General features: G+C 38.0%; 1 protein-coding gene across 6 annotated transcripts in view; it reads left to right on the forward strand.

The window, feature by feature from the left end:
* The window catches only part of LOC121856275 (solute carrier family 41 member 1-like), a 45,529-nt gene extending 32,589 nt beyond the window's left edge, over positions 1-12,940 (forward strand). For all 6 annotated transcript variants that reach the window (XM_042351697.1, XM_042351694.1, XM_042351698.1 and 3 more), the window contains 6 exons: positions 45-189; positions 866-1,012; positions 4,745-4,892; positions 5,217-5,425; positions 5,798-5,946; positions 6,399-12,940. In XM_042351697.1, the coding sequence (XP_042207631.1) occupies positions 45-189; positions 866-1,012; positions 4,745-4,892; positions 5,217-5,425; positions 5,798-5,946; positions 6,399-6,584 (984 nt within the window). In that variant the 3' untranslated portion in view covers positions 6,585-12,940. The remainder of the gene's footprint in view (positions 1-44; positions 190-865; positions 1,013-4,744; positions 4,893-5,216; positions 5,426-5,797; positions 5,947-6,398) is intronic.
* Positions 12,941-14,553: the final 1,613 nt, after the last annotated feature.

Below are 14,553 nucleotides of genomic sequence, written 5' to 3' on the forward strand. Positions count from 1 at the left end.
TGTATTTAAAGAAATACTGTACAGTATATAAATTTTTCCCACAGTGCCAGGCGATAGTGGTTGGGTTCTTGGCATCAGTGGCTGCCGTTGTTATGGGCTGGATTCCAGAAGGACACTTTGATTTCCTTCATGCTCTGCTGCTCTGTGCTGCTGCCCTCGTCACTGCCTCATTAGCATCACTAATCCTAAGTAAGTCAAATTTTCTATACTGTATCTATTTGGAACTCCTGAAGATTCTGTACCTTAGGTTATTTCACATTAAACATCTTCAACATTAACCCAAGCACCAGCTAGTGTTAAGGTGTTTACTCATCAGTGAAATAAATCTTTGGGGAATCATCTTCATGTGGCTCATTTGATTATACTACATACTTAATGCCTCATCACATGTTGCAAACCCTCTCCCATACACATCTCAAGACACTTTATTCCTTGGAGTGCCTCAAATATCAACACCCCTCTAGTGTGCCCTTATCAAGGTGTTCCTCTTCTACAGTAACACCTTCAGGTATTCCTCTGGTTTCTCACCTGTCAACGTACATACCCCAGCATCTTCCTTCAGCAGCACGTCCATCCACAAAACTACCCAACCTAAATGTGCCCGTACAGTACAGTACAATATTATGGCTTTGGGAGTTTGGTTTGGTTCACCTCTGTACTGTATAGTGAGATTAAGAGCCACAAGAAATCAACTTACTGTTCTGTCATCTATTACATTCACTGAAAGCTTTTCACAGACACAAGATTCTTAACTACTTTTGGATATCATTACATGAATATAAATTTAGCTTTAATAATTAATAGGAATAAATCAAGAGTTGTATTTACTGAAATATGCTAATACAGTATATTTTTTTCTCCAAAGGTTTAATAATGGTGGGAGTCATTCTTTTGTCAAGAAAGTGTAGAATCAACCCTGATAATGTGGCCACGCCTATAGCTGCGTCCCTCGGGGATTTGACGACTCTTGGATTATTGGCTTGGATTGCCTCTGTACTATTTACTTCGAGAGGTAAGTTTTTTATTGTTTTGTCCGTTATTCAGTGAACACTTTAGATCAGGGGTTCTCAACCAGGGGGGAATTTCCCCCCTCAGGTTTTCAGGGGGGGGGGGAAACTGATTCTAATATGGAAAAAATAAAGGATTTTCAGTATTATATGCATATTATTTGGAATGCACTTTTTGAGGCAGACAATCTTGGAAAGGAGAGGGGAATGACATTCTGACATATGGTGAAAGGGGTGCATGGGGCAAACAAGGTTGAGAACCACTGCTTTAGATAGATAGATAGATATGTATGTATTCAGAAAAATCATCATACAAGTTTAGATAGATTCAGCATATATACAGTATGAACAGTGCAGGTATACAGTGTTCAGACAGGGTAGGTATGCAGACATTATACATTGACAGTGCAGTAAGTGCAGCCAACAGGGCTTGTTGGTGTGTATGTGGGAAAGCCTATTTGAAGGTCCTGAAATCCAAGACTGGTGTGTGTGTGTGTGTGTGTAAAACTTTTGATCAAGATATGCAGGAAGTGAATGTTGGTTAATATTATTATACCAGATTGAACGTTAGAAAATGTTAAATGGCAAGCTGTTGAATGTTAGGAAATATAATTATACCAAGCGGAATGTTATTAAATGTTACTGTACCAAGTTGAATGTTAGAAAAGTTATAATATTAAGTTGAATCTGTACAAGGAATTAAAAAAAAATAAATAAACTTAATATTGAGAAGGTTTTGAGACAGGTACTAGAGAAGTGTGAAAGAGTATAGGGATAACTTAAAACTTTATAACTATATCATATTGAAGATGTAACTATACCGTAAATACAATTTGGTTGATTACTGTATATGACTGATTTCAAGTCTCAATTTTAATCTTCATGGGATTACATCATTGTGTTATAGTCAATATGATATGAATTTACTCACCTTTGTGAGTTTGTCTCTGGTGTTGAAAGTCAATGCCATGCGAACTTTAATCTCAGGTCCTGGATTTTTGTATACAGTGAACCCTCACTTTACGCGGTTAATTGAACCCACGGCGGCCCGCGTAAAGTGAACAACATAACATATGGGAATAATTGAAATAGAGACCGGGCCGACCCCCAAACTCCACTTTTTCCCGACACAATACATACGTTTTACTAAAAATAACATCTTAACTTTATGATGGTATTCACACACACATAATATAGAAGGGAACAGTCAATAAGAGAATAATAAACTGAAGGTTAGGTTAGAAAAAACAAGGTTGAGGTTAACACTTACGTTAGTGGAAGAGATGGGTCGGCGTAGGGGAATGGAGGCTGGTTCCGAGGCAGAGGACAGGCTACTGGCCCTCAGGTGAGTCTTCATCGCTGTCATCCACACTTACTAGTGCCTCCCTGACAAATGCCTCAAAGTCATCATCACTGTTTCTGCCTCTGTCACTATCACTGGCTTGGGCTGGTTGTGGTGGGTTGCGGGCGAAGAACTCGGTTATGCTTTGCTGACGGCTGGTGTTTATGTTGTCATGATAAACCTTGATGTAGGGCTCCATAGTCTGCAACAGCTGGGTAGTGAAGATTTCATACCTGTTAGCATCAGGGTCGTCGGAAAGGAGGAGCTTGACTTTCTCAATACACTCGATGGCACCCCTTACATTACTATGGGATAACTGGCGTTCTTCTTGGGATGACGCACCACCTGTGTCTTCACTGACGTCATCATCATCTACCATCTCGTCGGTAGTCACATCAGGATCCCTTATCACCTCCAGGATGTCGTCGTTGGTGGTCTCGGAGAAGCCTGCAGCTGTAACACTGCGCAGCTTCTCTGGCAAGGTCCACTGCTACTGCAACAGTCTGAACCTCACCAGTCACAGATTTACTCTGCCTAACACCCGGAATACCTTGCAACGCATGTCTCCATGCGTGACGAACAGTTGCTACAGACAGCTGATCCCATGCCTCCACCAAGAAGTTCACAGTTTTCTTGATGTTGAATGTTCTCCAAAATTGTCTCAAAAGTACTTCTTGCTCTGCCAACTGTTGATCCTCGTCGTCTTCGCTCTTGCTATCGGTGTTGGTGTCACTCAGGTTACGCAACTCTTCCTTGGTGTTGGTGTAGTCGTTCAGGAGCTTGAATTTCTTGGTAGAGAATGCAGCTTTTACATTACAGATCAATTCTTGGTCCATGGGCTGTATTATAGACGTAGTGTTGGGAGGAAAGAAAACCACTTTTACGTTGGGGTGACGATCTAACAGTAGGGGCGAGTGTCCTGGTGCATTGTCAAGCAGCAACAAAATCTTGAATGGAACATTCTGTTGCTCACAGAATTTCTTCACATCGGGAACGAAATAGTCATCAAACCAGGAGAGGGACAGAGTAGAGAACATCCACGCCTTACGTGCGGTCAGCCAGTGGACATTTAGCTTGGTCATTTCCATGCTCTTGTAGGCATTCGGCTTGCATGCTGTGTGGATCACCGATAACTTGAGCTTACAGGTACCGGAGGCATTGGTGGTAAACAGGACGGTGATGCGCTCCTTCTGCAACTTCCGGCCCCGACACTTGCTGGCATTCTTCACAACGAAGGTCTTGGAAGGTAGCTTTTTCCAAAAAAGACCAGATTCGTCCATGTTAAACACATGGTCGTCGGTGTACTGTCCTTCCTCCATAATCTCACGTAAAAACGGTGGAAATTCCCTAGCCGCAGCACGGTCAGCACTCGCTTCTTCACCACCAATGTTTATATTGGTGATCTTGTTCCTCTTCTTAAACCTCTGTAACGACCCAGAGGACGCATTAAAGGGTTTGGGCTCTGCAATTCCCATCTTCCGTGACACTGCAGCATACAGTTCACGTGCGTACTCCTTAACTGAGCGCGTGTCCACCGCCATGTTCCGTCGCGCCTGACACACCAAGTAGCTCACAAGTAATTTTTCCGTCTTGAGAAGCACCTGGTTGTGGAAATACTTGATCATAGAAGCACCTGTAGACTTTGTGATGTTCATGTGCTCCTTTATCTTGGCTGCATCCTTCTTAATTGTCCTGATAGTTCATTCGTTAACACCATGCTGGCGCGCGAGATCAACCTGTCTTGTTCCTTTCTCCAACTCTTGTATGATCTTATATTTGATTTCGTAGCTTACGGAACGTCGTGTCTTCTTTGGCTTTGGGCGGCTGGGTCCAGGTAATGTAAGGTTTCTTTGTGGTGGTGGTAGTGGCCCGGTGGAAGCCATTCTTATGGAACAATGGATACCGATATACACGGTGTCGCCGGGAAGGGTGTAACTGACGCGGGTAGGTCAAGGGGCTTGAACGCTCCCGCGGCGGGGCACGTCATAGTACATTAAACCAATCACAGCTAGCGGGGAGGGAGGTAAGGATGCTTTGCCCAATCACAGTCCGATACGTCATATGGCGTCACCAATAACACAACAAAGACATACACTGCGCAACCTACTCGCGCCGCTTGCACAACATGGCGGATGGCGGGAGGTTTGGATCCAAAAATGCGGCGTGAGAGGACCGCCAGCCGCTCTCCTCGTAAAAGGGTACACACACCGCGGAAAGTGAGCATTCCATGTTCGGCAGGGTACCGCGTAAACGTGGAAACGCATAAAGTGAAACCGCGTAAAGCGAGGGTTCACTGTATATGAAAGTTCAAGGTTTTAAAGTTGGCTTAGCACCTGGTCCCTCCTTAACTTGATAATGGATGAACCAGATTGCTTTAATAACCATCTTATTTCAGAAACGGATCTCTGGTTGTCGCCGCTGATTGTTGTGGGCTACCTGCTGTCTCTGCCACTGTGGATTTGGCTTGCTGCTCGGAACAAGCACACGAAGGAGGTCCTTTATTCTGGTTGGACTCCCGTCATCTCTGCTATGATGATTTCCAGGTGTGTATGCCTTGTGTTATTAAGGTTATTTTTTGTTCAAGTGTGTGATGCCCAATGTCACTACAAAGCTCCCCTATGACTCTATACATTCTGTTGTTTTGAGAAAATATCTGTCTTGTCAATTAAGAAAACATTTATGTATTGTGTTTATGGTTTTAAAAATTGGTGTCATGGCAAATTTTGAACCCCAGAATTTAAGCCTGCACAAATATTCAAGTTTTCTCACACATGCAAGCTCCCAAAACAGCTTTGTTCCTAGTTTGAACCATCTATATGACAGCTTGCAGGATGGTAATCATTATTAAAATCCACAATGTATTTCAGCATGGGTGGGTTGATCCTAGACTTCACCGTGTCCAACTATAAGGGCATTGCCGTGTTCCAACCCGTCATCAACGGCGTGGGAGGAAACCTAGTGGCAGTACAAGCTTCCCGAATCTCCACCGCTCTCCACGCCGCCGCTCCTCTGGGGAAAATGCCCAAGTTTGTGACTGAGATGTGCATTAACCCGTGTTCCGCCTTCTGTGCCAGAGGTGAGTAACGCTTCATAATATTGTAGACGGTTATATCATGTCAATCATTTGTGTTTGAGATGTTATTTCCATTTTTTCAAAAGTAACTTGTATTTAGTAAGCACATTACAGGGTACTGTATGTGAGTCTTAACATTGTGCCTCAATATTGTCAGTTATTACAATACACATTTATCCAGTGGAGTTGCAGATAGATAGAAAGCATTCAGCACTGTTATTAAATAGCTGATAATGCCTCTGGACAACACTACCATCTTGTCACTTTCATAATCTGATGCATTTTTTCACATTCCACGTATTATATTCCTTATTTTAATATACTACTGTTCCTATACTGCTTATGTGGAATCTGACGTGAGTGATTTACACACAGCTGGTCATCCTCGAACTGCCAGGGTCCTTTTACTGCTGGTTGTGCCGGGACATCTTGTGTTCATGTACACCATCTCCTACCTGAAGGCCGGTCACACCTCCCTCACTCCTATCTTCGTTGTTACGTACCTGCTGGCGGCATTCTTGCAGGTGAGGAGAAATTATGACAAGTTTTAGGAGAAGTTTAGCCGATATATTGAGGGAGAACCTTAGCAGCTTAGTGTGGTACAGTATATTGTTGAATAGAAGTTGTAGAAAAGTAATTAGTGAGGAGAATAAAGAGATTGATGAGAGAGGGAAAATCTTATGTGTCTAGATATTTATTCAGTAATATCGTTATACAAGTTAACATTGATTCGCCATGTACTGTATAAAGACAGTGCAGGAATACAATGTACCTAGACAGTTCAGGTATGCTCCAGAGCTGTCTATATGGAATTGCTGGGACTAATGAGAGTTAAGGAGGAAATAGAGTAGTTTTTATTTATTTTTTATCTGTTGATAAAGAATGGAATGTTTTAAATTTTGTTTCTCCACATACAAGTTCTTCCTAATACCAAGTTGCCAGTTTGTATAATATGCATAATTTTGTTGTTTTTCAGGTGGCAATCCTTCTGTATATTTCACACGTAATGGTACACTGGATGTGGAAAATGTCCATTGACCCAGACAACTCCGCCATTCCGTACCTGACTGCCCTCGGCGATCTCCTAGGGACAGGACTGTTAGCCATAGCGTTCCACTTCCTCTATGTCGTTGGCGATAGAGATGCTGACCTCGGGGACTAACATCGGGAAACATTGTTGGAATTTATTTATCAGAAATATGTTATTGAACGTTCATTGTATGTATTTTTAATATTTTTGTGACAGATTGCAATATATGGCAAATGTACCTTAATGAGAGATTTGTACAGTGCATTGAAATTTTTTACAATTGTGGTGCTAAGTTTTTTGTATTGTAATGATAAAGATTATTTGTGAAGGTGTGAGACTTAATTATGTGTCACGAGAGAAAAGATTAGCTAATGTTTTTTAATTCACTGAACACTTAGTCTTTGGTTCCTGTTCTCATGTACATCTGTAGAGTTTTAAAATGTATTTCAATATTCCTGGTGAGCTTGATGATTTTCTTTAAAAAAATTATTATGCTTCTTGCACCTCATTTTGTTGGTAATAGTAATTATATATTCCTTTTAAATATTTTAAGATTATTTTATTTATTTTTTCTCATTAATAATACTAACAGGTTGCCTAATTGCTCTGTATTGTCACACACACACACATGAGTACGTGTTGGCTTTATGTGTGAGTGAGTGAAGAGCTTGTATCTATAGCATGAATGTCACCATTACTGTATCCTGAGGCTTAGTTTAGCCTTTATTATGAGTACAAGAGGTTGTACAGTATTGTAACTGAGTGTGTGCACAAGCAGTTGTCTTGTAACTTAACTATGTATGTGCAAATGTGGTTGTGTTGTAAGTGCAAAAGTGGTTGTACTGTAATCGTTTACATGCAAATGTGGTTGTGACTGTTGTACGCACACAAAAAGTTATTTCTTAGCATGATTGTGTTGCAAAACTTTTCTTGCTGTATTTAAACTCTGGTTATAATGTCAGTCCTGTAGCAAGGGCGACATATTGAAAAGTTTGGATTTAACGGTTTCCTTTTAATTTTTGTTTTAAAAGCCATTACATTTGCTAGGCAATAATAACAGTTGACATGCAAGACCATCTGTATTGGCTTAACATAATATCTGTGATATTAATAATACCGGTACCAGTCCTAGACGTGTAATATTGTAATGGTCGTGTACGAATGTTTTCACGTCAATGATTAGTGAAAGATTTAAAGAAACTTCTCAAAACTTAAATACCTCTAGTATTGATTTTTTGATGAATATAGGAATACAGATGAAATTAAGAGCATAATAGTGATAGATAGCATACATTATAGATCTGTCTTAGAAAATAGGTAACAACATTAATAAAATACAGGTACAGTAGACAGTTCTGTGCTTAGGTCAGTGTCTGGTTATGAGAAGTGTTCTATCACAGTGAATGAAAGACATGAGGAATATATAACAGATGTAATTAAGATGTTCTGAAAATTACCTTAATAATAATTCAGTCTTGTGACCATTTTTAGAGATACATTCTTACATTGCTTGAGGTAAAATGATAGCATATGGCAGGTTCCAAACAGCTGTACATTTTTAACTCCATTGGTTGTTCAGTGTTCTTGAGTTGGTGGAAGGATAGAATGATAGAGAGTGAGTGGATGAGAAAGATGTGCAGGAGACTGGATATACCATCTTGCTGGACAGTGGGACATATTAACTGGTTAATTAATCATCATAAAGTGGGTACTGTATATGGCACGTTCTTGGTTATTTCCGATAAGAGGAATACGACCGAAGTATGTGGCATATTTTCAGACATTTCCAATATAATATAACCTGGGAATGTGGCACAGTTAAACCTGTGCATTTCCCATGTAAGGAATATAAGCTGGGTACTGTTGTATGGGATTTTTCTTTAATATGCCTAGATAAAATTATATTCCACACTGGGAACTTGTCTAACAAACTAATCTTGTCATGTGGTAATGGTTTATTGTCAAGATGATGTAGTCATTCCCTGCTTTTTTTTATATCAGTATTAGAAGTAGAATGTCCAGTTACTTCTGTCAGTCACTGGTCATAATAGACCCTGGTCATAATAGACCCTGGTCATAATAGGCTCTGGTCATAATAGACCCTGGTCATAATAGGCCCTGGTCATAATAGGTTCTGGTCATAATAGGCTTAACCATTATGAGTGGGGTCATTTTGACAATCATTCCTTTGTTAATGTCCACTTTCACACAGGCATCCACATTTACTTTTGCTTATTCATTTTCTCGTTCATTTTTTTCTCATCCTCATCCCTGCAGTTCGCAATCCATTTCTTTTTTGTTCATCACCATTATTAGACTATTAGAGAGAAGAACTAACGGTGAATTATGGGCGAGTGTTTGTTGCTCTTGAATCTGGCCACCCCTTGTCTTAACGGGAAGAGGCTAGCTAGAGCGCAAGGAAAGACATCTCTTTTAGTCTTCAGTTTTCTCAACATGACCATTCCACCTGAAGTATATCTCAAGTGATTATTTATATTTTCATTTTTAAAACATCCCTTATCAGTCCTTTCATGATCCTCCCTTGTTTTAAGTGTCATTTTACACACAGTCTGCTGACCATTCACCAAACTCACTAACTGTGCCTCAATAACAATACACCGGCACAGTTGTACACCTTCTCGTAACGTTCCGTCGTACCTGAACATTAAAATGATCCGTAAATTTTTGGCCGACTCAAAATAGAATCCATATTATTCTCCTCGAGCTCCTTGTTAGGTCATCTGTTGCCCTCCCTGGCACCAACCTCCTTATTATTTTATTAAACATGTGAGCATTTGCTGCTTCACACAATGCTCTCCCTTCAGTCCTCACCATACTATCAATTATAAGATTTCTTAACCTGTACGTGTGCATCCATAATACAAACATTTCATGTATTTCTATGTTCATTAAACAATGCTCAACCAAACTGCTGATGTTTATGCAATTTTCATATAATTCACTAATAGTTATTTAATTATATGTTTTCATTATATATTATATTCTGTATAAGCAGTTGTGTTGTTGGAATTACATGACAAAAATACAATTTGTTTTAAGAAATTGAACTAAGACCATTAAATTAACTAGTGATTTATTTTATAGTGTAATATAATGTATTATATCAAAGAACCTGATACATTGTGATGCTCAGCAGAGATTACAATACTTTATGGTCATTGAACACAAGTCTTCAATAAAATATGATTTCATAACCTTTCTATTCTGACTTCTATTCTTTTCTTTCTTGAACTGTACAACATTGAGTTGGTTAAACTGTTAAGTAGAGAATAATAACTTGGTTAAACAACAACTACAGTAAACTGCTGGTGTTGTGTAACTACTCTTGGGCAATATGTTATGTTATTTTAAACACCATTATCAAATTGTTGATCTTATTTTGATATAATAAATGACTGCCTCTGCCAAAACCACCACAAAAACATCCACATACTGATGATGTCCCAAATGGGGGATATAAAGAAGGAAACTTGTGGTGGTGCTGTATATGTGGATTTGAAAAGAAACACAAAGTTGATTATCTTGACAACCTTTTTCTGCAAATATTTGTACCATTTCCTGTACTGGCTTCATCTTATGTCTTTCACTTATTATATAACAGCAAGTGTGCTGCTGACAGGTCATATCATGGGTTCAAAGTTGGCATGGTAAGCTTTTGGGAATGTGTGTACTGTATGTGTGTACAGAAGATATTTTATAGTTTGCTTACTCGCCCCAAAATCAGTGTTATGGTACAAAAATGTTGGTGTGTTGTATATTTTGGTGGTATTTTTTTCTCTACTTACCATGACACTAATGGTTAAGTCCTCAGACACTATTCCCCCGTAATTGTCTTCTTTACACACATGCACAAGATTCCCAAAACAAAATTGTGCCAATGTTAAACTCCTTTTCATGATACGACTCCTAAAACACCTTTACACTTGTGTAAGACCGTGATTAATGTCCCACAACTTGCTTGGTTTTATCTTCTTCTTTTGTTCTCCATATCTTAAAAAGCTTCAGAAACAATTGCCTTTCTTTCAGTGGTCCATCACATCATCCCTCCTCCTTGAAATTCCAGCACACAGAATACTGTAATTTTAAACTATAATAACTAGTCTTTTGCTCACCTAACCATATTTCACACTTGCTTTACTTATGTTTATTTTGACATTTAGGTTTTTTCCAATTCTTTCTGTAATAGATTAACTACTAATGTAAACCTGACCAAAAGAAACTTAATATCAGACTAAAATTAACAAGCTAAATCTCATATAGGCATCATACGGAGTCCATCCAAGTAGATCACAGTTTAGATTTTTTTACTACAAGCAAATTTTTTTTTAATGCTTGTCAAATCTACCTGGGATTATTAAGGGGAAAATAACATTACTGTACAGTGAGACCTGCATATAACGGACTTCTCTCCATATACAATACTCTGTTAGATGGAGGTGCCACACATAACAGACCCTTAATATAACAGACTTTCTTCTCTTTATAGTCCATTTAATAGAGATTTCAATGTATAACTTGGAGGGAAGCTTAAGATGGGTGAGGGAGAGTCAGGCAAGTTTACCATGACAATAGTCCTGCTTCCAACCTCCTGCTAACACACACACAAGCAAAATATCAAAATAACAATACCAAATTGATATAAGGTACTGTAGTGTATAAAATATATAAGATTAAAATGTTCATAACTATGTTTAACAAAAATTTAATCTGTAAAAATCTCTCAAAAGTAAGGTTGAGTATTAATGCAACAGTGGTATGTATGTGAGTGATGTTACTTATGTAGATTTTGCTGTGTGGCTGGAAGTGACCAGTGTTGATATGTGTATTTAAACCCCTTCTTTAACACACGCTTTAATAACTGCATTTAACCCAGGTGATACATCCCCTTGTCTGGGTTCAAACTCCTAACTGCCAGGTTGGACTGATGTATGGTACACAGAAATTGTTTTCAGTATCTGTATCTGTTTCCACTTAATGTACTGTTGCCAAAACTAGTGTTTGTGTTTGGCAGCTGAACCATGTGACAAGGAAGGGGTTAACTTCTTCTCTATCTTAAACTAAAAGTGTGGTGCCGTGTACGTTCATACAACGCCCAGCTGCTTGTTAATAACACGCTTTTGGTTTATGATGAAGAATGGGTAAATGTGGGTTAATCCTGAGTGATGTATAATGCCATTTAGTGATAAAGTAATTCTTCATGTAGAGAGATAAAATATATTGAATATGACAACTGGAAAAAAGAGAGAAAATAATAATGAGAAGAAAAGATAATGTAGTTAATTAATACAGTATAAATATAAGGTTGAGTTTCTTTATTAATGACACAAATGGAGTGTTTGAGACACCTATAGTTATGGTGGCTTATAAAATATGTTCTTGAAGTCAGTGTAGTGTATAATATGAACATACATAATATATACAGTATAGAAATAAAGAAAATCTGAATATCACTCCAAACTAAGAGGACTTTGCTGGTGGATCAGTTTTAGTACATTAACGTGACTTATGTTGTCCTTCATCTCCAATTTGTGGTTATGGTGGAGTGGAAAGCAAGTTGTGTGATGATAATTGATGATTTTTTTGTTTTTTATTGTAATTTACTAAAGTTCTTTTTTATGTAATATATTGCAGTAAACAACTTTAAACACTCATTTTAACTTTACTAATAGTTGATGGCACTGTAGTCCAGGAACCTAAACTTAGCATACTGCATGACCTGATAACAGTTCTGTACTGGGTACAAACATTTCCCCCACCACTAAAAATCTGCTCACAGTAGTCCTGTATTCAGATTTTTTTTTACTGTATATTTATTAAAAATTTATAAATATTTTTTAAACTGTACAGGTATATTCATTATAAAATTTTGTTTAATTTTTTTCTACATTGAGTACAGTATTGACAGCCAGGTAGGGAATAGTATCATGGAACACAAGTTTATAATTTTGTGTTGATAGTAGAAATGTTGGTGAGCATTAAGGGAATATTTTATTTGACTTTGCTTCTCTCACTGTTTGTTAAATAAAAGAAAATTTAAACATCTCCTTAAGACATTAAAATACAATGGAGTTTCATAGTTATTCCTTCTTTATTCTTGTCAATGTTCAGAGGCTTGGAGTGTTAACTAAGTGGTTTTAGGAACATCTTTTATTACAACTATATTGACGACACAATTTGTACATTATGAAATATTTTTGAACTATATTTTTTATAATGGCTATACTGCTGTCCTTACAACTTAGGAGACTCATCTGTGTGTGATGATGATGTTGAAAAACTGTCAAGATACCTCAACCCAAGAGACAGAGGCTGGTCATAAGTACAGTACAGTAACTACTAGTGCCTTGTGAGCAGTTCTTTACTTCCATAATCACTTCGAGGTGATAAATGTTTAAAGATGCAGTAAATGTTTTACTAAATTTGTTAGAACTAAATAATTAATAAAAAAGAACATATGCTGTTTCAAATACACTATTATTAACCATTTTGTCTATGCCCTGACTACTAGGGCGGGTCCAGACCCCCCCTCCCCCCTCCCCCCTCCTCAGAAAGTTTCAATACTTTTTCTTTAATGCAGTATTGTATTGTATTGTATTCAGGCATTTTTGTATAGGAATAAGTAATGGCAATTGACCTCAGAATATCCCCTAATATTAAGTGCATTTGGCTCCAAAATGCCCAACTCAGTGCGCTCGCATTGTTTGCCATGTTCCCCCACCCAAAACTTATTGGACCCCCGCCATTTTGATATTCCTGGATCCGTCCCTGGACTATTGTAGTGGAGGCATACACCAATACCTTTACACATCTGTTCGAATTTTGTTATTTCTTAAGGTGTTGTATATTAATGGTCTTGGAATATAATGTTCTCAAAATGACTAATTACTCCTATATTTCTTAACTTGTAACCCTACAGTGATGCTGGGAATTACTTCATTGATACTCTTGAAAATTAGGAACCCCAGCTTACTTCACCTAATGATTAAACAACCTAACACTAAATTTTAGTGTTAGGTTAGATTAGAATAACGTTGATTGCATTGGGTTTGGTTAGAGCAGGTTTAGTTAGTTAATTATGTTTGGTTGAGAGGCTGTCACACTGCAAATATCCAATACTGTACAGAAAACGTTGATATTGATGTTTTTTTCTTTTTTGTAATTGAGATTTAAGGAACATGTAAAATACGGCAGTTCGTGGGCAAGTTGTGACCATATTTCAGGTCCAATTGAGGTTTTCTAATATTTATAATTGAAAGCCAATTATTTATTTAAAAAAATTAAGACAAAATATTTGATTTTAGTGTAAATATATTGCAATTAGAATATTTGTTTGTGCATACAAATTAAAATTACAGATAACATCTCATTTGACTTGTGCAGATCCAGTGGCGGCTGAGCGCGCGGGAAACTGATTCACGAGTTGTCTGGACGAGGGATTAAACCGTCTTTTAGCTGATGAAACCTTTCCTTGGTCTATTTGAAGTGCAAAGAAAGTTTGAATGGCAATTTTCCTGTAGATGCGGCCTTAAACTTTTGGACAACACGTCATATTAGCTTAATCATTGTGTAAAATACGTGGGAGGTCTTCATCTTCATAGGCTCCTGTTAATCTAGCCGCTTATGTCGCATTGTGCTGCAGTTGAGGTTAGTGTTTATATTCTGCTGTCATTTAGTGTTGTCAAGGTTTGTTTTATCACCACCTATTGTCCACTTCACTCCCTGTGGGTTACTTCAACCACGTAGATAAAGCCAAGTTAAATTATCTTTTCAGTTCCCCTCGCTGCCAATAAACACGTAATAAATTTATTCTTCCAAAATCATCCAAAAAATAATAATACATATGTATTTAGAATGTTATTTCTGTTGCTTATTTAAATTATCTGAAAACTAAAACTATATTGAACGAATAATAAGTTGTGTAGTAGAAGGTTAATAGATAATGTGTGCGTGTGTTTGATACCTCGATATTGTATTAATGCACACACACACACACGGTGATACTATGTCTTACTCCCGTCCACCTCGGACCTTTAGCACCTTACATCAACGCGCCTCTTGGTCGAGGTACACAAAGATTTTA

The sequence above is a fragment of the Homarus americanus genome, unplaced genomic scaffold (genome assembly GCF_018991925.1).
Source record: "Homarus americanus isolate GMGI-L3 unplaced genomic scaffold, GMGI_Hamer_2.0 scaffold48016, whole genome shotgun sequence".
Classification (NCBI taxonomy): domain Eukaryota; kingdom Metazoa; phylum Arthropoda; class Malacostraca; order Decapoda; family Nephropidae; genus Homarus; species Homarus americanus.